We start from the raw sequence: 26,547 nt of genomic DNA on the forward strand, positions 1-26,547 counted from the left end.
ACCCTGGGAGTGTAACCATGACAGGGGCTGCACTGCACAGGGCTGGAAGGGTTTATTTACAGAAATATTAATTTATTTTATAAATAAAAAAATAAGATTTATAATAAGTATATTAAAATTCAATAGATATGGTTTAAAAATAAATGAATAAAATTTATTTAAAACAAAATTGAATTTAATTTATAATATTATAATATTATAATATATAATATATACCATTATATATGTTATAATATTATATGTTATATGTTATATATGTAACATATAATATTACATATATTATAATATTATAGTATTATAATATTATAATATTACATATAATATTATAATATTATATATTATAATATATAACATATAACATATAACATATAATATATAATATATAATATATATAATATATATAATATATAATATATAATATATGATATATGATATATGATATATGATATATGATATATGATATATGATATATGATATATGATATATGATATATGATATATAATATAATCCTGCAGGCCAGGAACAAAGCAGGGCACAGGAGGAGATGAGCTGGAAGGCTGGATGGCTCCAGTGCTGCCATCAGAGTGCCCCCCTTGGGGACCTCAGTGGGGCTGACCCTGGCCTGTCCCACACCCCATCCCTCTGTTCTGAACAGTCTGACACTCCTCTCCTCTCCTCTCCTCTCCTCTCCTCTCCTCTCCTCTCCTCTCCTCTCCTCTCCTCTCCTCTCCTCTCCTCTCCTCTCCTCTCCTCTCCTCTCCTCTCCTCTCCTCTCCTCTCCTCTCCTCTCCTCTCCTCTCCTCTCCTCTCCTCTCCTCTCCTCTCCTCTCCTCTCCTCTCCTCTCCTCTCCTCTCCTCTCCTCTCCTCTCCTCTCCTCTCCTCTCCTCTCCTCTCCTCATGATTTTGCAGAACCAACCAACCAAAAAATCTCCAAGTGCATTAACAGGAATCCCCAGCAGTGTCCTGGCAGCACATAAAAATGCCATCAGAAACCAAGTTTTCTAAATGAGGTTACTTGTAAACATTTGGCATGCACAGTGCAAAATTCACCTCTATCCTCCTTCCCTGTCTCTGGCTGAGGATCTGTGCTCCATGGGCAGCTCAGAGCCAATAAAGCAGCCATCTATCAGCCCCTGAAACAAACTGTGCCACCCATGTGTTGGCAGAAGTTCACAGTTTGAAAATGTTTCATGTCTTACCCGTTCCTAGAACAGCCCCTTTCTCTGAGATTATTATAGACTATCACTCATTCCTCAGTTTGTCTAGGATCTGCTAAATGTTTCTCTATAAATTCATCACTTGCACATTCACAGCCATGCATTAACTGCTCAGTTTTTCCCTGAAAGTAAGGAATTTGATATGATACATAAGTCACCATAAACTCCACAGGATTAAGTGAGTTATTGCATCTTACAGGACAACTGGTTCCTACAAATGATACCCTGGAAAATGACATTATCGCTCAGTGATTTGGTTCAATCTGATTGCTACAGTTAATGTAATAATGTAACTCAATTAGGATGCTTTTGTTATGAATGAACAACCTTGTTTAATATTGCCTGCCTGTCCAGAGTCAGCTGCAATAGGATGTTGAGGCAGCCTGCAAAGCCCAGAAATTCAGTGGTGCATTTTCAGGAGAGAGATCAGCATGAATTACAAAGCCCAGGCAATTTTTAAATACAAAAAGACCTTCTTGGTGTTTCCTACTAAAAGAAAATTACAAACCAGGCATCTTTGTAATGCCTGCAAGTGATTCCAGACTTTTAGAGAGGTCACCAAAAGGCCTGGAGGAGTCAGTGCCCACAGGCTGACCCTCATTTCCAAAGCAAAGACTATTCCTGCCCAGTCCAGCTCCCCAGTAGCTCCCAGTGTGCAGACCAGTGGCCACATCAGAGTGTGCCCACACTGGGAGCCTGGCAGAACCTGCCAGTGTCAGATAAACTTGTTTGGAGACTTTCCTGTTTTCCTGTGTGGTGCTTTCTGAGATGCTTCCAGCACATTCATGAAGCTCCCCACCTACACCAGCCAGGAGCTGGTTTCTAGAAACTTCCACCCCCTGACCCAGAACATCTCTGCCATCTCAGAGCCATCTCCTTCCACCAGAGAACCCAGGGGCTCACTGGAGGGTGACAGAGCAGCAGAGCCTTTGGGACAAAGCTCTCCTTGGCTGGCAGGGCCCCAAGGGAGGAGGGAGGGAGAGGTTTTGCCAAAGCTGCCCTGGATTAGGGGAAGATGAAAGCCCAGAATGATCTTTGCTCTTCTGGTACCTGCAGGCCCAACTCTAATTCAAACCACGTGTTTTTCTCCTCACTTCTGCCCTGCTTGGGGAATTTGTGGAATCCAAGAGACATGGTAGCTGTGTTATACCACTTCCAGGTCCACAGTGCCCTCCCTGAGCCACATGGAGAGAAGTATTTAGAGAAGCAGCACGGTCCTTGCTGGAATCCTTCTCAATTCATCAGTGCATGCATTTAATTTCCTGTCTCCTTGTTTTCAGCCTGTCCTTGGATATGTTTGTGAGAAACCTGAGATGGTTACATGTGTTGTGGCCTCCAAGACTATTAAAACCATTAAATAACTGCCATAACTTTGTTCTGTATGTATTTTTTTCCCTTCTCTTTCTAAAGAAACTTCCAAAGAAATGTCTCACCTTCTCAGCTCTCAATCCCAAGCCTTTTCCTTTTCAAGGAAAAGTGAGAACAGACATTCAGGAATGGGGAGCATGCCTCATACATGATTATAAAACCTGATTTGTAATGAAAAACAGATGTTATTCAAGAGTATAAAGTGTATATGAATATTATGCTTGAATAACATATAATCCTTAAAGAACACTTTGTATAACCTAGATATGTTTGGCCATGGCCAGACTCCAAGATCCACAGACTGAATTTCTGTCTGTCTCCACACACACAGATCACACGTGTCCACTCATCAATACCAGTAAGAACTCCAAATCTCCAATCTAACCAACAGCAACTCCATGGGGCTGTGCTGACCACAAGAATTGAGCCAGCACCTTTCAGGACACAGATTTCCTTTCAGGACATCTCATCTTACTTCTGTGTGAATTGTGTACAGACTTGTGTGAAATAACAGACAAAACTTTTCAGCCTACTCAGAGATCGGTTCAAACATTCTAAATTGAGTTTAAAATTCTCATCTTTCAGGACAGAGAGAGCATGTGGGCACATGCACTGTGTGCAGACACAGACACACATCTTCCCTGAGCCTGAAATCACAACTTGCTACGTGCAAGATCAGAAAACCACTCCGTGATTTCACTCACTCTGTGCCAGTGGCACCTGAAAGTGAAATCTTGCCTGGCATTCCCACGTACACCCTTCATGGAGGGACTTTGATAAAAGTTTTGCTACACATAAAAAAGGAGATGTAACACTATAAAGTGAACAAGCAAAACTATCTATCATTTGGAATGTCTTTCTTACTGTGATCTAAGCTGCTGGGAAGGCTTTAGGAATTTGCATGTTATCCTTAGAGATGTCTGAAAGTGTCTCTTCTGTTTCTTGTACAGCACTGAGCACATCACCAGCTTTAATCTTTAATCTCTTCTTCTCTCCTCCCCTACTGAGAATCAAATCCTACAATCCAGGCACAGGTAAAACTCTTGGGCATATAATAAAGTTTGGCTCCGAGTGCTGCAATTAGGATGGGAATATTTATTGCCAGGAATGTGTTATACCAAAAAAAACTGCAAATCAGTACCACATCCTGAAACTTGGCTCTAGATCACAGAAATAGAATGGTTTGGGCTGGAAGTGACCTTAAAGCCCATCCCATTCCCCCCATGCCATGGGCAGGGACACCTCCCACTGTTCCAGGGTGCTCAAAGCCCTGTCCAACCTGGCCTTGGACACTTCAGAAAAGGTGGAGGGCACCTGGGATGGGAGGGTTGGACAGGGAAAGGTGGGGATTCAGGGCACTCTGGAGGTAGAATGGGGTGATCTTTAAGGTCCCTTCCAACACAATCCATTCCATGACTCTGTGAGCCCAGACAATCTTCTGCCCGCCCCATCCCTCTTCTCATCTCACAGTGAATACAAATGCAATTAAACACTTCAAAAGAGAAAACAGAAAAGCTAAACAAACCAAACTGGGGTTTTTCCATTCTTCCTCCATCTGCTAATTCACAGAACAACACAATGAGGACAGAGAGACCAACTTGGAGGATTTCAAACACACAGAATCCCTGCTTACCTTACAGAAACACCCTCTATAACTATGTACCTTTTGCCTGAAATTATTATAGATATTAGTGCTGCTGTAGGGAGGAGAGCTTGTGGGCAGCACAGACGTGTGTTGTAGATATTTATAAAACCACCAGGAGGCTGCAATAAAATTATCATGGGGTATATATTATGCTTTTTCAAGAAGCATTTAAAACCACTACTATGTTCAATTTAACCTCTCCCCCAAGTTTCCTCAGCACACATTTCTCTGTATAGCTATACCTCTAATTTGGAATGTCAATATATACAAACAGACACATTGCAAATAATGTACATCTATATAAACAGATATGTTCGATGAAAGCAATGTCTATGATTTTCATAGCAGGCATCTGTACACATGAAAACACACGCTGCAAAATAATGCACATGCAGATAAGCTATGGCTGGTATTCTCAAGTCCTGTTTGAATCCAGTGATTGCTTATATAAAAATGATAAAAAATTAAAATACTGGGCACAGGTGTGTGCTGCTACAGGTGTAAATATGACTCTGCACATATGCACAGATCACAAAATTGAGTGCAACACGAGCATACACTCATAACACCAGCATTTGCTGCATTTGCATGTTCCATACTGGCTATGCACCATGCTCCATGCCTGTTACACATTTAACACATACCATTCCACAGCCCTGGATGCTTTTTGCTATCAGTTTGAATATTCATACAATGGTTTTATTTTTATCCTCACAAGACAGCCTGCAAATGACACTTTATAAGCCCTGGTGGCTGAGCAGTGTCTCAAGACACTGATGTGACAGCGCTGGGGCTTCCAGCGCATCAGGGACCCTCAGAGGGGCATCTGTGCCAACCTGCCTGCCCTGCCCCAGCTCTGCATTGTTTACTCACTGCCAGGAGCTGGGCTCGGGCCCTGGGGAGGGCAGAACCTCTTTGGGCCCTTGACATTGAGTATCCTTGGTGCAGCAAGGCAGGAGCTCCGGGGTATCCGTCACCGCGGCTGCCTGCAGGCAGGCTGGAGCCAAGGAACTTGCCTGAGCAGCTAGTAAAATTTTAATGCACTCTGTAGTGTGGTCATGTCATACTCAGTTATGGCAAATAATCCCAGATGCCTGCAGAGGTAAAATGGAGCTGTAATGTGCTTGCCTCCTAACCCGAGCTGACAGCAATGATGTACGACTACCATTAGCGGAAAATATCACTTCAACTAACCCATGATCCAGCTCCGCTAAGGGTCACATTATCCAGGAGGAACAAATTACACTCCCAAAGTAAATACAAATTTTCTACACGAAATGGGTACCAAAGGAAAAAAAAAAAAAAAAAAAAAAAGAAAAAGGGAAGGGGAGCGGGGCTGGGGGAGGGGAGAGGGCAGGAGCACAGGGTCCCTGTGCCAGTGACAGCGGTGACAAAGTGACAAAGGACGGGACCGGCCCGGAGCGGCCCCACCTGCAAACGCCGCATCCTTCACAGCAAACACGCTTTATTGCCACTCTAACCGCGGGGGCCTCTGCGTGGCACGGCAAATGAATAAAAAGGAGCCTTATCTTCCCTCCTAATGGGCCTTAAACAGCCAGGAACAGTTCCCGAGCCTGGCTAGCATGGGGAGCCCGGTGATCTTTCACCCCTGGGGCAAGGTGAGGGTGCTGCGTTCTGCAGAGTTAAAAAGACAACACCTGTACAAATATGCAGGGTAAATCGCCCTGGTGGGAAACATCCCAGCTTTGCAGAAATAGTTTTTGGAATAATACTGAGGAATGGTGGCTCTAATCCTACCCTTAGCCAAAATAAATATGTGCCAAACAGTAAGACAGCAGTATCCCACGACCTGAAGTAATTGATGGAAATTGGGTTCTCAGGCACTGTTTCCCCTGTTTGCCAAACGTGGTGGTTGGTAGCCACCATCTGAGGAGTTTGCAGCTCCTTCCTTTTGAGGGAAACCATTGTGAGCAATGCTCTGCCCTTCCTGGAGCACTGAGAGGCTGAGCGGCCTGGCAGCTCCTCAGCCCTCACGTGCCAGCCCAAGCTGTGCCCCAGAGCCCAGAGATCTGATCTGGGCAGGGCAGGATCCCCCACCAGCCCCCAGAGCTCCCCCATAAAGCCCATTTTGAGCCTTCAGGACCCTCAGGGCCTCCCAGCCCTCAGGAACCCCCCAGTGGTTCCATGCTGTTCCCTGACTGGGAGAAACATCAATGTCTCACACAACATAAGGCCACACACCAACTTCTTTCTTCTCCTTACTAGACTGGAGTTGACACACTTTACATTTTGAAGTTTTATCTAAAAACCACCCCCAATCTTCCTATATAAATGATATAAGTCATCAATCTTATACAATATAATTGTCAGTCTTCATATAAACGATAGTTTCTCGCTGGGGGTTAATGAAGGCCTGTCTGGGTTGGGTTTTTTTTTAAATTATTGTTACAGTTTTATTAGGAGTTCAGTTCCTCCAATACCTGAAATTCTCTGATACCTAGAGAATAAGTTAAATGTGACACATGCATAGCAGAGTTATTTATGGTATTTCCCATTCCATAATGGGAAATACCATACACTCTGCTATGGCATGGGAAATACCAATACTACATAAAATAAGAGACTTGAGTAACTACAACAGGAAGATATTCACAATCTGAGTGTGCGAAGCTTTGTGGGATGTTTTTTGTTGACACTTAATTTCATTTCTGTGTCTGAACTCGCATTTTCCTGTATTGAACCTTCACCTGGCTTCTCCCTTCTGAACTGGGGGAGTTGGGTAGTGCATTTCTTCTGCACTTATGGTTGAGAGTGTGAGGAATAGGATGAAAAAACCCCAACTCTGATGGCAGGCCCTTCTTTCAACAGCTCAATAAATGCTCAGAGTTCCCTTTATGACTAAAGTTTTTCAGACTAGGAAAATTTTAATTTATTATTTATACTCCAGCAGTGCATAAACACCAAAGGGAAGCCCTGGCAGAGTTTTAAACCATAAGAAGAGCAGAGATATTACTGTAGCACTGCAGGGCTCTGGTGGTATAATTGTAGCTGGTTCCCAGCTGTCTCTGTGCCACAGCCTGGCACCATCCTGGGGGATGTTTCCCCCTTGAAATGCTACCAAACTCTTCCTTCCCTCATTCCTCCCAGGGGTGAGGAAAAAATATCCCAAATACAGTTTTGTTTCCAAGCACCCTACTAAAAAAATCCCAAACTGATGCAAATGCTCACACGAGAGTGAATTGCACCTGTTTAAAAATGAAATATATGTTACATTTGTATCTAAGATGGCATAAAGCAATTTCACCACCATTTAATCCATTTATGACAAAGCTTTTGCAGAATGGAGAGAACACAGCCCTGTGCAAAGCTGCTGCCTGCTTTGCCATTCTATTTTCCAGCACAGTTAGTGGTGGGGGTTGTTCTGGGTTTTTCCTGCTCCCCTGGAAAGGACAATTTGCTGTGTCCTACCCATGCCTTGGGGTGAGCAGGACAGGGAGCAGCTCTGCCCAGCTGAGCAGGATGCTCTGTGCTTTCAGCAGGGACATTCCAGCTCTACAGGGCAGGAGGAATCAGCTCCTGAAGTTCATCACCAGCAAACTCTGCATTTATCCAGAGCCATGCACTGACGTGGTTTCAGCAGGCCCTTCCCAAGTTCCTCTTTGGTTTATCAGAGCATTTATTACTACCTAAATCAGTCAAGTTTGCAGAGTTGGGAAGAACTACAAACACACACAAACACATAAACACTTGTTTGTGTGGTTATTTAACCCCCAAACACTGAAATGCAGCCTGTGCAATAAACTGGGAGACACATCTGCCAAAATGCTTCTGCCAAATGTCTCTCCAAAGCCCACACACAAAATAATTGGCCAAAAGTGGTGCAGAAACATACAGAGGGTGCAGGTGTGAATGCTTTGGGGCACAACAGCCACCCCCATCCCTTTTACCTGGGCATAGCAGAGTCATTTATATTTCCTATGCCATAATGGGAAATACCATACACTCTGCTATGGCATGGGAAATACCAAGTTATGGTATTAACTTGGTATTAGCTTGTGTTTCCCATGCCATAACTTGTATTTCCCATGCCATAACTTGCCATGCCATCCTTTGTACCTGATTTAAAGCAATCAGATGTATCAGCATTATCATTAAAAATAATCTGATTCAAGAGAGATCATTCTTCAGCTCTCTTAGTGCTCTTAACAGCACAGTACTTTTCTCTTCAAAGAAGAAAATTTTCTTTCAAAGAGAACAATAATGAAGCAACACAGTCCCACCAGCACAGGCTCCTTGGCAAGCACAACACCCACCCATCCCAACCCCAATCCCTCCCTTTGGTTTGTGAACAGATGCCAACCCCTGGCACATTCAGGCCCTGGTATGTCTTTTCCAAACAAGATTTCCTTTGATTTCCAGAAGACAAACTTTGTGTTTGCACTTATGTTTTTAATATTGTATTAATTACCATGGGTATAATTGATAAGATTGTATCGAGATATCAAGAGCTAATACAGTTGCACTTAAATTTGTCAGCTGTGCAATAGCTTGCCCTAATTTTAGATTATCAGCTCTGGAGACCTGCTCAAAGAGTAAGACTGACAGACTTTTTAATGGAGAAAATCGGAGTTCCCCTGGGATCCAGACTTTTTTTTTGATTCAGTAAAAAATCCCAGTGGCATTTGCTGAAAGGATCCCAGGATGGAAAGTGACATCTCTCTAAGAATTAGTGCTTCTCACTCTGATGCAAGTCTTCCAAATATACTCTCCCTCCACAAACATGCCTGCTACCTCTTCAGACTTTTCAGCAACACGAGGGTGAAATGTCTACTTTGAGAGCTCCAGTCCAGTCCTGTGTGTCAAACTGAAGTGAAGGAGAATGAATCTATATAAATAGACAAATTATCCACCCAAAATATGTCATTTAAACTTGAGGTGCTGACACAGCCTTAGCTCCAGCACCGCTAAGCAGGGGCTGCAGCATTGTTTCAATTAAATATCCTTGTTTCTTCTTCAGGAGAAAGCTCTGCAGAAATTTCTCCTTTGAGGGCCGACACAGACAGAAAGTGGCTCCCAATTAAAGGCTGGATGGGAGGCACAGCCATCACCCAGCAGAGATCAGATATCAGCTGTGATATCAGCCAGACAGGGATGGATCCAGGTGAGGGAGAAGGACCAGGCTGAGGCAGTGCCTTTGCCACGGCCACCCCTCTGCATCCAGCTGCTCCTCAGGCTCCCAGCTCCTGCTCCTGCCCTCATTCTGCTGCTCTCAGGGGCCCATCCTTCAACCAGCTCACCCTTCAGCCCCTCCATCTGTCACACGCCTTTCCTGACACTCATCTGCCATGTTTCATTCAAAGGCTCTGGATTCTTCCTGGATTCCAGGTTTGATTTATTCTAGCAGAAATGTGTACCTGTGTGCATTATTTCTACCCCTTGTGGATCCCCCATGGAGGATCAGTGGGGGTTTGCCCTCAAAAATCCTAAATGGAGCAGAAGTGCTTCCTTTGCATTGTCTGAAGGGTGAGTAGAGAATTGCTGTTTAACCAGAATTAACCCTGCATTCTGTACACAACAGGGTATCAAAATCTGCAATAGACAGTCCTAAAGGAGAGCAGATCTGCTCTTCCCACAAACATTCTGTGTCTGCTGGGAGGGGCACAACTCCACATCCCTCAGAACACACCGAGCCAGGGCCCACCAAGAGCAATTTGTCAATTCACTGCCAGAACAGCTCCACAGCTGGGGGCCAATATCACCATGATATAAGGCTTTGGGTAAAGGATCTTCAAACCTCTAACCCTGCTGAGCACCCCCAGCTCTCCTGGCTGTTAATGAACACTGAGGATGTTGGGCACCACTGATGAAATGCTCCCTTGGCCAGGACCCACCACCCTCCCTTCTCCCACTGCAGTGTGCTCACAGGAACTTTTTGTCCTAAAAAAGCCATTTTATTTAAAGCAGGAATTCAAAAATCTTCTGAAAGAGATCTAAAAGATCCTGCCTGTCTGAAGAAAAGAAGTTTCTACTTGTCAGTTAAATAAAGGAATAACGCACAGCCTCCTTTCTAGTGTGTACTTTACCTGTCATCCAGCAGCCCATTATCACGTCACGGCAGAGTGCACTTTCCTGCAGGTCACTTTGTTTAAAATGACATGGATAATGCACATGTCAGCGAGCTGACAGTCCCCACCGTCCTTCAGAGATAAAACCCAGCCACCAGTGCCTGTTCTTATCTGGGGTACATGCCTTGCTCTATCATCTAAGTCAGGCAGAACATGATTTCTCCAGAGAGCACTTTTTTCATTTCCTGATTTTAAGAAAATCAAATAAGCACCATTTGTCTTCATCTGAATATGCTTGACCTGCTCAAATGATGATGTCTCGCATTTTATAACAGGCTACATATGCTGAATTCAAATTAACAGCAGAACAAGGCCTTCAGATCTTTGCCTGGGCTGCCAGCACAGCCAGAATAAATAAGCCAGGGTGAGCAGTCATCCCTCAGAACTGGGCCTGAGCTGTGGAGCTCAAAGATGGCTCTGGTTCTGACACATTTGAAAAGCACTACATTTTTAGGGATATTTGGGCCTGCACTTAATCCCATTTCATTACAGAAAATAAGGATCACAGAGATGGAATAGACATCTGGATTTTAGATCCTGCTCACACAAGTACTGGGGTGTTCTCTGTGAGGTACAGTCTTGAGTGTCTGCATTGTTCATCCTGAACCAGCATCTCCCCTCCATCCCCAAAAGCTGCCTCTGCCTTTTTATACAGGAGGGCTGCAAGAGGAAAAAAATGAGTGGAACAGGCAGAGGTTCAGCTCCATAAATGCTGCAGTGACAGGAAATTACACTTTTAGTTCTGGGTGCCATAAACATAGAAGCTGAAATTCAGTTTATCATCTTCCTCTGCATAAGGAACATCCTGAAAATGAATAATCACTTCACAGGATGGAATGTAATGGTAATGCATTAAAAATTCATATTGAAAAGTGCAGGTTAATATTCTGTGCAAAAACCCAACAAAACCTCCCCTTTCTGTTGTCACACTGATTAACTCCAGTGATTAGTTCCCTTATGCAAGGAAAATCATTGCATTTCAAAGTAAACAGCAGTTCTTTAACATAGTTAGCAAATTATTAAGAAACATGAGGAAAAAATCCTCTACTTGGGAAAAGAGCTGAAGGGCAAAGCTTTGCAAGTTATATACAGAATGGTTTGAAAATTTCCTTCCTGTTACACAAACCCTGTAGAAAGCTGATTAAATTCATGGAGGGTGATTTTTGTACTCATTGTTTCCCTCTGGATTTTACAGCATATTTGCACTTGGCTGTTGGGTGAGCTGCACACCAGCCTGGTCATCTCTCCTCTTCTTGGCCTGCCTTGGAGCTGCTTAACAGAACCACTCATGAAATTCTTAGCAGTTCAACATTATTATAGGAACAATATTTCCTGACATTATTTTACCCTCCCCTGACTTCCATTCCCCAATTTATCCAAGGAAAGAGTAGGCAAAAGTGATTACATTATCAAAACATCCCTTAAGGCTCAACATACGAATAAAAATCACAAAATTCAACCTGGAAATAAAGAAATTAGACCAGTTTTTCTGTGATAATTATTTCAGTTTTTCCAAATAAAGAAGGTTAGTCTGTTCACAACATAAAATAATGCCTAAAAATATCTATCATTATGGATACCAGTTCTTAATTGCTATTATTCTTTTAAAAAATAGGCAGGATCAGAGACCATTGCTTGACTCTTACAGCATTAATTTTTTCCCCTTTCCCACTTAGAAACCCAAAATCATGGAGACAGTGCTCAGCAAGTTCTGTTACTTGACTTAATGCACAGTTTCCAAATGTTATTTCTAAAAAACAGATATATCAACCATAACACTTCAGTTGGAGTTTGCAGGCCCTTGCCTGCAGAGAAGCACAACAGGCACTAACAGTGATTAAATAACTGTTAAGAAGTGCAAATGTGAGGGTTACCAACAGACTCAGTTGCTGCTACAACTTCCAAGGGGAAGTGTAGCCATGGAAAGGATTGGTGGTGAGACTGGTGTTCATAAACAACCCACACAGACCATGGCATCAATATGCTTCAGGATGAACTGTGTGGCCTCCAAAATATTCATTACAATTCTCTTTCCTTGGAGGTCTATTCCAAAATTAAATTAGAGACAGAAATTTTCTTGGTATAGAGATGCTTTAGATTAGTCCAAGAAGAAACTTTGAATAAGTAATAGATTAAGAGGAATAAGGGAATCCAGTAAATTAGTTTTGCTCTCATGCTGATTTTCTTTCTTACCTTTTCTTCTTGATCACTGTCGCTGTCACACTGAAACACAAAAACAGAAAAAGCACAGGTAAGAGAAGCTTGCTACAACAAAAAGAACATAAATGTTTCTGTGAACAAGATGGGTGATACATTCACAAATGCTGGGCACCACACCTGGCACCTCTAGGAACAAGTTCAGTTACTGTATGGGGGGCAATTCCCCCAGTGCTGTTGCAGAGGATGCATTTCTGTGTTTGGATGATGGAAATGCTGCCCTGCACACACCAAACCCATTTGCAAACCCTCTGCCAGTTCAGCTCAGGGCCACAGGAGCTGCTGGTGCAGGGGCACAGTCAGACCCCAAAACTGGATCAGGGAAGAAGAAAATCAGTCTCAGAGGGCTGGTTTTCTTTGTTTTCCTTGGATGAGCAGTGCTCCTCATGCTGCTGCAGCCCAGCACCTGCAGGGGCTCCATGGGGATGCTCAGGTGTGCCCAGCACTCAGAGGAGCCTTTGCAAGGCTCCAGGAACACAAGCAAAGGTCACCCTGTGCCTTTGCTTTTGTCTGCCGAAGTGAAGATTGCAGAGATCACAGGGAAGCAGGAATGTGCCACAGCCACTGATGCCCCCAGGCTCTCTGGGAGCAGCCCAGGCATCGCAATTTTACAAAATGCTGACTGGTAACTCTAAAGAGTCTTGATATTCATCCAGTGCCATTGCTCAATTCTTAAGTAAGTTTTACTATTGTAGGAATAGAGCAGAACTAGACCACTCAATATTTCTGAAAGACAAGCATCAGAACCCAAACCACGTTTGCATTTGCCGGAAGTACAAAAGCTGTGCTGGAAACAGGACTCTGGGAACCCTGGAACTCACAGGTTTGAATTCTGGGCACCTGCAGCTCCTTCTGTGGGTCTGTTTTGTTTCTATTTTGTTTCTATCTGCAGCTGGAGGTTCTGTATCCCTCAAGACTGAGCTATGCAGATCTCATGGCAAACATTTCCAAGGAAAACATCACCAAACAGAGACCCAGGCTTTCCTACCCAAGGAGCAGCTGACTGTCAGGCTCTTACAGCACTCAGTTAAGTACTTTATGTACTTTTATCTTTATGTATTTATATCTTTGTGTACTTCTATCTTTATGTATTTATATCTTTATGTACTTATATCCTTAGGTATTTATATCTTTATGTGTTTATATAATCTTTGAGTATTTTTGTAAGACAACCAAATTGCTTTGAAATTAGTTATATTTCGTGAATTCCAAAGGTTAACTATACAGTAGGATGTGAACAGAGCCAAATACTCCCACAAATACACATATTTGATTTGCACAAATCAACTCATGTTCTGCCTGTTGTTTAATTATAACTTTTCTGTTTCACTGGATTTTCCCTTGTCTTCATCAGTACAGGGGGTGAAAAGGTGCCTTCCCTACACCACTGAGCTATGTACTAACAAATTAGAACCAAGAACTATTTCTAGGTATTTTAAAACTAATTTTAAATGAAGGAAAGATGAGAGAAAATTACAATCTTCTTGCAGCTGATTTCAAATAGAAAAGGAAGTGAAATTTATTTAATAACTGAAGTGATTTACATAGCACTAGTTGCACCTATTTAATACCAGAGTATTTACTCTGGTAACAAACAAATGAGAAGAATCATGAAGACAGGGGGCAATTTTAGGTTTAATTTTGAAAATCTCACACGGTGTCTGAATTAATGAAGAGTCCACTTAAGTGACAAAAGGAAACCATTTCTAGAGCAGCATGGCACTGATATAAAGTACTCCTACCTTACCCCATAAATACAATGCATTTTGGCTTCATCAGGACTGCCTGTAGGAGATTTTGGTGTGAAGCTGAGCAAGGCCCTGTATTTACAAAAAAAGCAAACCTGCTCATGGATTTTAATCCATGAAAATCAGGGCACAGAATCAGAGAACACCTGAGCTGGAAGGGACCCACAAGGATCATCCAGCCCAGCTCCTGGCCCTGCACGGGACATCCCCAAGAGTCACAGAGCATTTCACAAGCATGAATGTCACAGAGATTTTCCTTCTACTATTTCTGCTTCACAGCTATTGGAAAAATTCAGCTTTTGGGCTCTGTCACCTTCTCCCCCTGGATGGTCAGAGCCAGGAGCTCCCTCACCAGGAGCTCCCCAGGATCCATTTTCACACCTCCTATGTGTTTCAAACCAGGGAGCAAAGGGGAATTGCTCCTTTGTTTGTGTCTCTGCCCACCCTCCAGGCAAACCCCAAGTCTTGATCAGACTGTAAAAGTGAAAATAAAGGGGGCAAAGGGCTGTCTAAGCAGGCAGGGGCAATTCCCTTGGAGCAGCAGGGTTCAGAGGGTTTCGAGGTGCCACCACTCCAGGTGCCAGGCACAGGAGCAGGGTCCTGTGACCCAGCTGTGCTCAGGGCACTCTGCAGCCTCTCCCTCAGCCCAGTTTTGGTCTGATGTAAAGAATCTCTGCTGTAGTTTTTACTGACTCATAAGCTTGGAAAAGCTCAGGGTTTTTGTGTTCCCTTCAGCGTGGAGGTGCCTGGGGAGAAGAGAACTTGCCAGCCCTGACATCTGAATTTGCCAAGAGCTCCCCACAGCCCAGTGAATGTGCACAGCACTGTCAGTAGGAGGCCATTTCCAGCAAAGTGTTAAACTCCACACCTCCTGCTCTCCCACAGTCCAGTTCTAATTTCAAGGTCTGCTTAATTCCACATCAAATAATTACTGCAGTACCCAGCAGCACCTTGTCTCCAGAGCTCAGCATATGGCGAAGGACCGAGCCCTACTGGTGCCCATGATGGAGGAGAGCTGTGCCAAGCCCATTAAAGCAGCTCCTGCTCCCTCCCAGCGTGCCCAGGAGTGACAGCTCTGTGCCTGGGCCAGCTGGGGCGCCTGCCAACCCTGCCTGTGCTGCACATGGCACTGGGAGCAAACGCTGCCAGCCCTGCCACTGAATTCCCACACTGACCCCAGGACTTTGCTGCAGTGCACCATCCAATTTACAGCTCCGGCCTCCAGAGCCCTCCGTGCCAGCCTCTGGCAGAGAGGGATGATGGTCAGAGCCCTCCAGCTCATAAATTATGCAAAGACAATAAAAGCACTCAGCAAACAGCTCCCTGCCTGTGGCCAGCCTGGCTCTGGGGCAGCTCTGCCCTCTCACAGAGGGTTGGGCACCAGGGCAGAGCCCAGTGCCCAGCACTGCTGTCCTGGGCCAATGCAGCGTGCTGGGGAGCAGCTGGGTGGGAGGAAAAGGCAGGGAGAGGGTGGGAGGGCTCTGAGCACTGCTCTGGGATGTATATGTGTGTAACACCTGTGTCTGTGTGTGTGTGTGTGTGTGTGCAGGACACACTCTGCACTGGCACATTCTGCACATTCTGCACTCCCACCATCGCACAGTTTGTGTGCAGGAGTAATGCCAAAAAGGGAGAGGAAGGATGTTTAAGATGTTTGATGCTCGGGCTGGAAACAGAGCTGGAGCAGTGCACACTGTCCCCATGGCTGAGGGTCAGCACTGTGCTCACACACAGCCACCCCTGCTCTGATGGCCTCATTTACATCTCTGGATGCACGTTCTGCCCAGAGCTGCTGAAGCACGAGGTGTTTCCATCTCCTGCAGCCTCACTGCTCCCCACGGCTGGAGAGGGAATTTTGGGAACCGAAGCTAACAGCCGTGAAGTTGATTATTCAGAATTACTGGTCAATTTGAAGGCTAGAGCCTGCACTGCTCGCTCAATTCCTCAATTCCTGCAGCATTTCCCCACCTCCCAGGGCCACAGGAAGGAGTGAAATGATTTAAGTGCTTTGTGGTTCTCAGAGCACCAGACTGTTCTAGAATTGCAGCAATGGAAATACTTTGCACTGGCCCCTGCTTTGGGCAGTGTTTCAGTATTCCACGGCTGTTACAAAAAGTTCATTTTTCGGTGCTCTCCCATGCCTTTTTCAGGAAACCATGGCTCTGTGCACAGGCTGCCTTGGAATATTCTGCAAATAAGTGGGAATCCAAAATATCATTCAGAGATAGCATGACCTGATTTTTGGATAACTGCCACCAGCTTCACTGGAAGCTGAGGGTGATAATGTGGCAAATCAGGACAAGGAGGCTGCAGACACATTTTACACCTGAACAAACACAGGCTTCTTGCTCTGATTCACAGGCTCAAGGCACTTACTGTCTCCACTCTGAGCACAAGTTGTGACTGATTACAGCCCCCCCAGGCCAGGCTTGAGATGAGCCCAGAGCCAAATTGCCTGATTTGCCCTGCACCACCCCTGGCCAGCCCTCAGCTCAGTCAGTGAAGCCCAGATGGGCACAGCTGAGCACCCACAGCCCCCTGCATGGCCAAATTTTCACATGCCCGTGGTCCCAAATGCTGTGAGAGCTTCTCAGAGCACAGCTTGACAGGCTCCTCAGTGGGAGGAGTCTGAAAATTGGGTATTTTGTGCTTCTCAAAGTCTTGTACTGGCCAGAAGGGACTCAGTGGTTTTCCCAAAAGACCTATGGGACTACCAGTAAAATTCAAAATGATCTTCATTGATAAAAATCTTACAGGACATATGGAAATGCTAAGGGTGCTCCTTATTTCTATATAATTGGGGTAATAATGAGGGCAGACTGACTGTGATTTGCACAAAGTGGCCAGAGTTATCACTGAAACTGTTCCAATCCCTTCAATAACCAAAGCCACCAGCCATCACATCACCTGACACACACACACATGTGCCAAGTGTTCAAGCTTCCTTTTGCAACTCCCTGCTCCAGAAATGCTAATCACAATCAGTGACCCAAAAACTTGCATCTTCATATGTGTGCTGCAGTCAAAATGCAAATAATTATCCCTAAAATCAAATCCAGGTGAGGAAGAAGACATACAAATGTAAAAGATCTCTGTACCAACAATCCAGAAATCTCTTTTTTCTGCCCCAGCCTGGGCTGCAGCAGATGCATTCCCTGCAATGTGGGGTCTGCACACACAGACCTGCAGTGGGAAGTGCGAAAAGAACTTTCCAATTCCCAGCTGAGGCATAATTGCTGCTGTGTTTTTTAGCAGAAAAGGGAAACTGCAGATCAGGTTAAAGATGAGCTGCACCTCCCCAGCCCTCTGGCCCAGGTGGAGAGAGTTAAAATGCACAGCACATTTCCCAGAGCACCCGTGGAATGAGCCTGATCCCAAAGCCACCATTCAAAAATCAGCCACCCTATGTGGTGACAGCTCTAATTTGAGCCCATTTTAATAACTTGAGAGAGCCTGGTCCAAATCAAGCTGAGTAAAGGTCTGAGCCACCTCACCAGCTCATTCAGGCTGAAGCAACACCATGGATTTCTCTGTGCTTTGCTGATTGAACACATTCTTGTGCAAAAAGTGGCAATCATTGAATATCTCATGTACAATGACATTGAGGAGGGCATTGTTCTCTATTCTGCTCAATGGACTTTGCTGGAACAGCTATTTCATATCTTGGAGCCATTTATCATTGCCACCAAAGGAGTCAGAGCTGCTGCAACGGCAGCTCTGAACAAAGCGATTCTACTCATCTGTCTGCTGAAAAGAAATCTGAAGAAAATGAGGGAAAACCCAGACCTCAGCCTGTTCACACTGACATTTACAATATTCTTGTCCATCTCTCCACCAATGACAAACTGGCAGCCCGGGAAAGGGCAAAGATGGTATTTTAGCTATACAATTAGACCTTTGCTTCCAAGAAAAAAGTAGAAAAAAACATCTCCTAGATGAAAGGAGACCCAGACAGGGAATAAATGGGCAATTTTCTAATTGATGAAATGGAGACTGGCAGAGCCACAAAGAAACTAAGAGCAAGAATTTCACTTTTTTCCTTCCTATCTGTGACTTTGCTGCAAGAAGCATTCAGCATGGAGCTCCCTGCCAAGGAATCTTATATATATATATATATTTTTTTTTATATATAGCATCTCACAAATTGGTTAACATCACAGTCTGCTTAGCAATTCCTCACCATTATCCAGTGTGATTCACTGGAAGGAATGGCTCTGAAACAGAGATGGTCTGAGAAGTTTAAGGTCTGCTTTCTTAAAAGCTAAAATTATGGATTATTCACCAAAAAAGTCCCATTTACACAAATTACCTAAGTCTGGACAAAAGATTGCAATGTTGACCTTTAATCTGAATTCCATTTTATCCAAACTACTTCAGCTGAAATGTATCAGTCTTGGACATTTGAAGTTATCTTGGGCCCCTTACAAGAAAAATATTCAGAACTTAGAATGTTTTTCAGCTGCAATTCTTTTTCATTCTTCCCCCCCCCCAGGATGTTGATGATTACTTTATATTATAAAATGACACAATTAGTAGTTCCTTTCAGCTGTACCATGAACCAAACAATGATTTGATTGGAAAGAATGACATGTTGAGTATTAAAATGAAAACTCTGGATTACATTGCTGTTCAGGATAAGGATGAGGATAAGGACCTTGCATTTCTCTAGGACATGGATGCATCCTTGGCACCTGGTGGGAAGCCCAGATGTTCCTGGCAGACCACAGTGAAGTTGTTGTAGAGCCAAGGGGGGATTTCCCTCCAGGCAGACCCTGACAGACAAGCCCTGTCCTGAGCTTTGGCCCTGCTGGGTTGGCCCTGTGTTTGCAGGGATTTCCCCTGCAGGGACAGGCTGGGAGCTGCGGCACTGGGAGGCACTGGGAGCTGCTGGGGCCGCCACCCCCTGTCCTGCCAGGCTGCCCCAGCCCTGTGGCACCCCAGGGACACGTGCAACCAGCACTGGAAGAAACTTTTCTGTTGTTCCTTGGAAAGGGAGCTGGGGCTGGAGGTGACTGCACCTTCCGTGGCCCAGATCCCACAGGTCCAGCAGCTTCCTCATGGTGGCACTGCCCAGGTGTCACTGCTGGCATGGTGGCACTGCCCGGTGACCCCACACCTGCCCAAGCCCAGAGCACGATGATGCTCCCACCACGGCCAGGAGAGGATTAATTTAATTTCCAGATGGAAAACTAACAGTGCCATGCATTCCTCAGCTCAGTGTGATGGTGTTCACAGGGGTCTGAGGATGAGGGAAGAGATGAGGATCTGACTCCATGTTTCAGAAGGCTGATTTATTATTTTATGATATATTTTATGATTATATTAAAACTATACCAAAAGAATAGAAGAAAGGATTTCACCAGAAGGCTGGCTAAGAATAGAAGAAGAAGGAATGATAACAAAGGCTTGTGTCTCAGACAGAGTCTGAGCCAGCTGACTGTGATTGGCCATTAATTAGAAACAACCAGATGAGACCAATCCCAGATGCACCTGTTGCATTCCACAGCAGCAGATAACCATTGTTTACATTTTTTTCCTGAGGCTTCTCAGATTCTCAGGAGAAAAAGTCCTAAGGAAAGGATTTTTCATAAAATGTGTCTGTGACAGCTCAGCACCCTCAGAAAGTGCCCAGCACCAGTCAGGCACCCAAATCCCAGCAGAGCTGGCAGCAGGCACTGCCAGCCACACTCACACACAGGAATCCTGATCTCAGGGAGTCATCCTCTGTTGCAACTGAAGGGTGAAGTCCCTGCCTCAGCTCCTGAGGGCTCCATAAGCAGAAATGCCTCCATGCTCTCCCCTGGCACTCTGGATGCACATTTGCTGCCTCCTCTCCTTACCTGCCTTGCTGGCTGCAGGCAACTTGCAGCTGTCATGTTATTTTTAGCAGCCTCTCCAACCGATGGCAATTTGCAGTTTGTAATGTCATGTTTAGCATCCTCTCAACTCACAAGTACTTTTTCAAGGTTCAAAAAAAAAAAAAGTAATAGTAAATAATAATAAAAATGGGCATTTGTACTGATGGACTAAGTCAATAGGAAAGATTTAAACTAATCAGTGGTTAATGAAGTCAGTGCCTAATACTGCATTAGTAGGTGCTATCTGTATAAGAAAAGATTCTTATTTTTCAGAACTCCTGGTCTTAGCTCACGAGTTCTGTTTGGAATTTGAGTCTTCCAAGTACTTACAGGCTAATGAAATAAAAACACCTTGATTGACAAGAAGCAAAGCATGTTACGGGTTAAAATAATACAAGAATCTATTTTTTACACTGTGTTGTGATCCATAAAAATCACCCTGAGCCTTTCCTCTTTCTTCTCTGCCTGTGAAGCCAATTGCTTTGATTGCAGTGATATGAGCTTACTGAAATGACTTGCCCTTGCTTGTGAAGCAAATGGAACATGCTAATAGAACTTATCGCATTACCGGATGCAAAAGTGCCATAGCTCATTACTTTAAGATAAAAGGATATCATTGCAGACGGGAAGCAGAATTGACTTTCTGAGGCCCGACTTGATGATGATTTAATCAACTGCTCTCTTTCACTTCTCATCTCTGCGCCTGTCGGTTTCCCAGGTGCTGTTAAATGAGACACTCAGAAAGTGAGCGCGGGGAAAGAAATTGCTGTCATTACTTTTCAAGAAAGGAGGTATGCAAATTTTCGACAGAAAGATTGCGTTCATAATGGGCCTGGTAAAATACAAGGATCATGCTTGACAGGTGAGGGCAAGTCATTTGTACGTCCTTAAAGTGAAGCAACCATCCTCATTTAGAAATTGTGCTCGATAAGAGAAGCTACAAATGAAGCCCAAGCGAGGGCTGAGAGCAGCCAGCAAATCTTTGAAGGCTTTGCTGCTGCAGCTCTGCCTTCAGCAGGTGCCTGGCGTGCCTTCACACATGGCTCTTCCCAACTGCCAGATGGCCAAAGTTTGACCTCAGTATCTCACTGAGATTCCTCTTAAATGTTTTTTCTTACTGTCAGCATAATATTCACAGTCTGGGGTCTGAGACTCTCTCTTCCTTTCTTCACCGCTGCCAGAAATAGAAATTACAAGGAGAAAAAGAACCCAAGCAGCTAAGTGAGGGTTGAGTTAACTTTGAGAACAGAATCAAGAGGTTGGAGGCAACAACTTGTTTTCCTCTGCATGCATGACAGATCTTGGATGGTCTGGAGCTTACACTTCATAGAGCCAAGTGAAAAAGAATAACCTATGGAAAGGGATGTCAAAGAGGATGCAAAGATGCCTCTCCAGGGCCCAAAAGGAACCTGGGGTCCTGTGGGACTGCAGCAAGAAAGGAAAGGGTAAACTGGATGCTCTATTGATCTGATATTCCAAAATTGGAAGTTAAAAAAGCACAATAATTGAGATGATGAATTATGCACAGGCTAAAAACACTCTGAAGATCTCGGATGGCTATTGAGCTGTTTGGATCATTCTAAATGGGGAAATGAGAACTACCAAGCTTTTATTGGTGTCAATCAGGTTTTCCATCAGAGATTGATAGTCAGCCACATCAAACAGGTTCCTTGGGGACACTCTAAGCAATGGATACAGCAGTTTGTCATATAATGTTGACATTTTGTCTCAGATAACAGCATAGGACTTAAATAGAATTAATGTCATGAATATTTAGAATTAAACAAAAAACAGCTGGGAAATACTGCCTCAAAGGAAGCTGGGTACAACAAAAAATGATTTAAATAAGAACAGTCACTATAGTAATTCCAAGATAGGTGCATTTTAAGAATATATATAATTTTTTTCTCAAGAACACAGTTCATTGCTCCCATGCTTGTTTATGGAACAACTATCAGATATTTTATTTGCCCTTTTCCCTGTGTGTCAGGTCCTTAACCTTCCACATCCCCCTAACTGGGAGTGATCCAGCAATACCCTTTGGATCTGACTCACCTCTCACCAAAAATACTGCACTGTGGGTTGAAAAGCAAGATGATGGAGGCAAGATAGCCTTGGGCTAGGACTCAGGAGATGCACCTCTGTCACTGGCTATCAGGATCACCTCGGGCAAGTCACTCACTCCCTTCTGCTGTCAACCCTCTGCTTCTCATCTCTCTGGGCTATTAAATGCTACATTCCCTAGGATTTGCTTACTTCCACTGTATGTGTTTATAAAGTGTGCAGGAAAATAAGGCATTTTTCTCAGAGAATGTTGGTCTCAGTAAATAGAAGAAATAAAAAAGAAGAAAAAAGCATTAAGACCTGGATCAGGCCCTAGACACACCATGCCTATTTTCAGTATAGATCTCATCTTCCACCAGCTAAAGTGCATGACCTCTGGAAAATTATATCATTCCAACTGAAAATTATTTTTATTTTCACTTAGAGCAATGAGCAGAGAGCAGCAGCAATCCAGCACAGACAGCACTGCTCAGGGGTTGCTCTCTTGTGCAGGCTGCAGCAACTCTGAGCACAACATGGCTACTGAAACCCACACAAAGAGAGATAACACTGATTTCTAGGATAAAATAGATGGAGAAATTGTATCTGAAACAAAACATAAATAATAAAAAAATCCATCTTTTCTCTTCTTTCCCCATCAAGACCTCTTTAGCTTCTGAGTTCTGTGTCTTCACAGTAGCCTAAATAAGTTAAACTGAATTATATAAATAATAATGGTAATAATAATTCCCCAAACAACCCAAAACAATTGATCCTCAGGGATAAGACCTTAACAGCTGAGCTATAAACCTCTGAACATTGGATTTTAATGGATACTAAAAACCCCTTAACAAATATAAATATAACCTGAAACAAAATGATTTGTGTTCTGAGCTGTTTGCAAACTCCCATAAATGTTCCTCATTGTCATAACACCAGAAAAATAGCTCAGCCTGTGTACTCAGCCTTGCAAACTGGCTTCTGTGCTGTGCTTTCATTCCCTTTTCCACTCTCTGCTTTATAATTCATCACTTGCACAGTTGTTATGCATTATTATTACTGTTATTATTTATTGCTGCCTTTATCATTTTTGTACAATTGATAAATTGTTTGTGCTAGACCTGAGGGAAGAGAAGGATTATTCTAGATGTAGAGCAAGTAAATATAAATTGTAAGGACAATGGCACACTTTGGCCTCTCTGGCTCAAATTTCCTTTTTGACATACATAGTTCTACGATTTGGAATCTGTGATCACTTATTAGGAAATGAAAGCATTATTTTTTTTCCCCCAGAATGCAGCAATATAAGAATTGAATTTAAAACAGCAGTTGTATTTCTCTTTTTAGAGGTAGGAATATGATTTATCAGTTGAACTCTGCCATTTTTTGTTCAAGGAGCGGCTGAGAATAAGAATCCTCATCGCTGCCTGGCTGAACAGAGCAGCTGGGGCTGCCCCTGGATCCCTGGCAGTGCCCAAGGCCAGGCTGGGCATTGGGACACCCTGGGACAGTGGGAGGTGTCCCTGCCATGGCAGGGGTGGCACTGGGTGGGCTTTGAGCTCCCTCCAACCCAAAGCAGTCTGGGATTCTTTGACAGCTGGGGGTGCTGTCCAGCAGAGCACCCAGCACTGCAGCCCCCCTTTACCAACAAGCAGCGGCAGCAGTGATACCTTGGGGTGTCCCAGCAGGACAGGAGGGGGAACCTCTCACTTCCTCCAGCTCTCTGTCCTTGAGCACCTCCTGCACTGAGCCCCAGGGCCCTGTGAGCCCCCTGTGCTCTGAGCCAGAGCTGCTGCTGCTCCCAGGCTGCTGCTGCCCCTCTGCAGTGCCCCCAGCCTCATGGACACACAGCACGCAGTGGGAGGGTCATGGAACCTCCTGAGCTGGAAGGGACCCCCAGGGATCATCCAGCCCAGCCCTGGACCAGCACAGACACCCCAACAATGCCAGCCTGGGCATCCCTGGAGCTCCTGCAGCTCTGGCAGCCTCGGGGCTGTGCCCATTCCCTGGGCAGTGCCAGCACCCTCTGGGGGAAGAACCTTTCCTGAAATCCAACCTGACCCTGCCCTGGCCCAGCCCCAGCTGTTCTCTGGGTCCTGTTCCTGCTCACAGAAAGCAGATTGGAGCTGTTCCTCTGCTGCCCCTCAGCTTCAGGTAAGACCCAAATATCTATTTTAAGAGCCATCCTCCCGTACAAATATCCACTGGGGAACACCAGGTCCTCAGTTTACCCCCAGTGCTCTCCTAGCACAGATAGAAGAAAAATGTTTGGGGTTTGGTTGGGTTTTGTCACAGACATATTTTCATTAAAAATCCTCTCTTAGGATTTTTCCTCCTGAGAAGCTGGGAGGCCTCAGGAACAAAATGTAAACATTGATTATCTGCTGCTGTGGAATGCAACAGGTGCATCTGGGATTGGTCTCATGGGGTTGTTTCTAATTAATGGCCAATCACAGCAGAGCTGACTTGGACAGAGAGTCTGAGGCAGCTGCCTTTGTTATCATTCTTTTCTTTTCTATTCTTAGCGTAGCCAGCCTTCTGAGATGAAACTTTTCTTTCTATTCTTTTATATTTTTAATGTAATATACATCAAAAAATAATAAATCAAGCCTTCTGAAACATGGAGTCATATCCTCACCTCTTGCCTCATCCTGGGACCCCTGCGAACACCGTCACAGGGGTTTTTTTCCCCCACTGCTGCATTAACCTACCCCCAGACTAAGTGATAAAAACTCCCATATCAAAAATATGATCACAGGCTCCATGACTGTTATCAGCAGTGGCAAATTACCTGTCACAGCCAAGGCAAGGGATTGCTTTGAACAGCTGGCTTTTAGCTCAGTGCTCAAAAAGTTATTCCTGTCCAGGAGGGTGGTGGGAAATGCAGGAGTTTTGCCAGCAGCAGCTGTGCTGTGCAGGGCTGTGGCCAATGCAGCATTACTGACACTGCCCACGTGCTCCCTTTGCAGCTGCAATGACACCTCACACTGTCAGAATGATCTCCTCCAAAGGTGAGCCCCACATCAGGGCCAGGGACATCCTCAATGTCAGACACAGGACTTGCCACTGAACTCTGTCAAGAAAGAAGGGACACACCAAAGCAGGAGAGTGTTGGGGAAGATGAAACAGGAAAGCCTTATGAATATTATTGTCTGGCAAAAGATTTTGAGAATATGGAAACTATAAGTGAGATTGAAATGAAAGCAAGCTTTGAGATCCCTCAGTTACTGAACAACTGGAAAACAATGGTGTGGCCAGCTGAAGGTGATCCCCTTTTGATGGAACAACACCCTCTGCTTGCAGACAGGCCCAAGGGTCAGAGCAGACCCTGCAGCTTGGCAGAAGGGGCCCAAAGAGGAGTTTTCAGGGTTTAAAATGTAACACAGTGTGGTGATGTAGTGATTCTTATAGGCTGTATGGAAATGCTATAGGATTTGTATCTTGTACTAGATTGGTTAGTGAGAATTAGGATATTGAACAGAGAAGAAGATTTATGGTATTGGAACGGGAACCTCACTCTCTTAGCTCTTGCCTCTTACCCTGTTTATTCTCTTACCCCTTTTACTCTCTCACCCTCTCACCCTCTCTGCCCCTCTCTTCTCTCAGCCTGCTCTGAGCTGTGTTTGGCAGCTCCCAGCAGGGCCCTGCCCCCAGGCCCTTTGCAATAAACCCCAAGTTCCTGCCCTGGCTGCAGAGATCTCTGCTCTCTGTCCATCCCCACTGTCCAACCCCCATCAGTCCTACAGGAGGGGATGCAGAACAACTCTCTCTGGGAATATGAGGATCCTCAGGATGCCTGGAAGGAGCAGAAGCTTCATATCTTCAATCTTCACATCTACCCCACAGACAAAAATGCACACTGAATTTCTGGCTGGATGATCCCAGCAAAGCACCTGCATCTTGTACAGAAAAGAATTTTAAACACTCAACCTGTGCTCTGCAGTTTTGAGATGGATTAGGTAGGGCAAGGAAATTCATTGCTTTCTCCAGAGATATTCTCTGTGAGTACAGAGCCTTGTAATTTCACAAGGGATGTTTTGGAGAGGTAGAGGGTCCTTCTATTTTATAGACTGTAGATACCAAAAGATTGGAAGTTCCATTCTCATCTCTTTTGAATTTAGTCATAGGGAGGCTCTGAAATTTCAAACATGTTCTCCCCACAAAACCTCTGTAGGCTTTATCTTCAGTCTAAAAAGCAAGTGAATAACAAGCTGCAATGGGTAAAAGTCAGATAAATCTAGACTGGTGCATATTTTAAAAATGGGGAATAATTTATTATTCTTCACTTAAAAACAGGGCAGATTTTCCCTAACTGAAAAAAAATTAATAAAAAATTAAAACCTTGCCTAAATGTTGTGCCCTCA

The 26,547-nt window shown here is 44.3% G+C and overlaps 1 protein-coding gene across 1 annotated transcript in view; it reads right to left on the reverse strand.

Annotated features, from left to right (window-relative positions):
- AUTS2 (activator of transcription and developmental regulator AUTS2) overlaps positions 1-26,547 on the reverse strand; it is an 815,029-nt gene that overhangs the window by 232,544 nt on the left and 555,938 nt on the right. The window contains exon 5 of the mRNA XM_063174132.1: positions 12,511-12,540. Coding sequence (XP_063030202.1) covers positions 12,511-12,540 — 30 coding nt within the window. The remainder of the gene's footprint in view (positions 1-12,510; positions 12,541-26,547) is intronic.

This window comes from Melospiza melodia, chromosome 21 (assembly GCF_035770615.1).
Source record: "Melospiza melodia melodia isolate bMelMel2 chromosome 21, bMelMel2.pri, whole genome shotgun sequence".
In the NCBI taxonomy this organism is placed as follows: Eukaryota; Metazoa; Chordata; class Aves; order Passeriformes; family Passerellidae; genus Melospiza; species Melospiza melodia.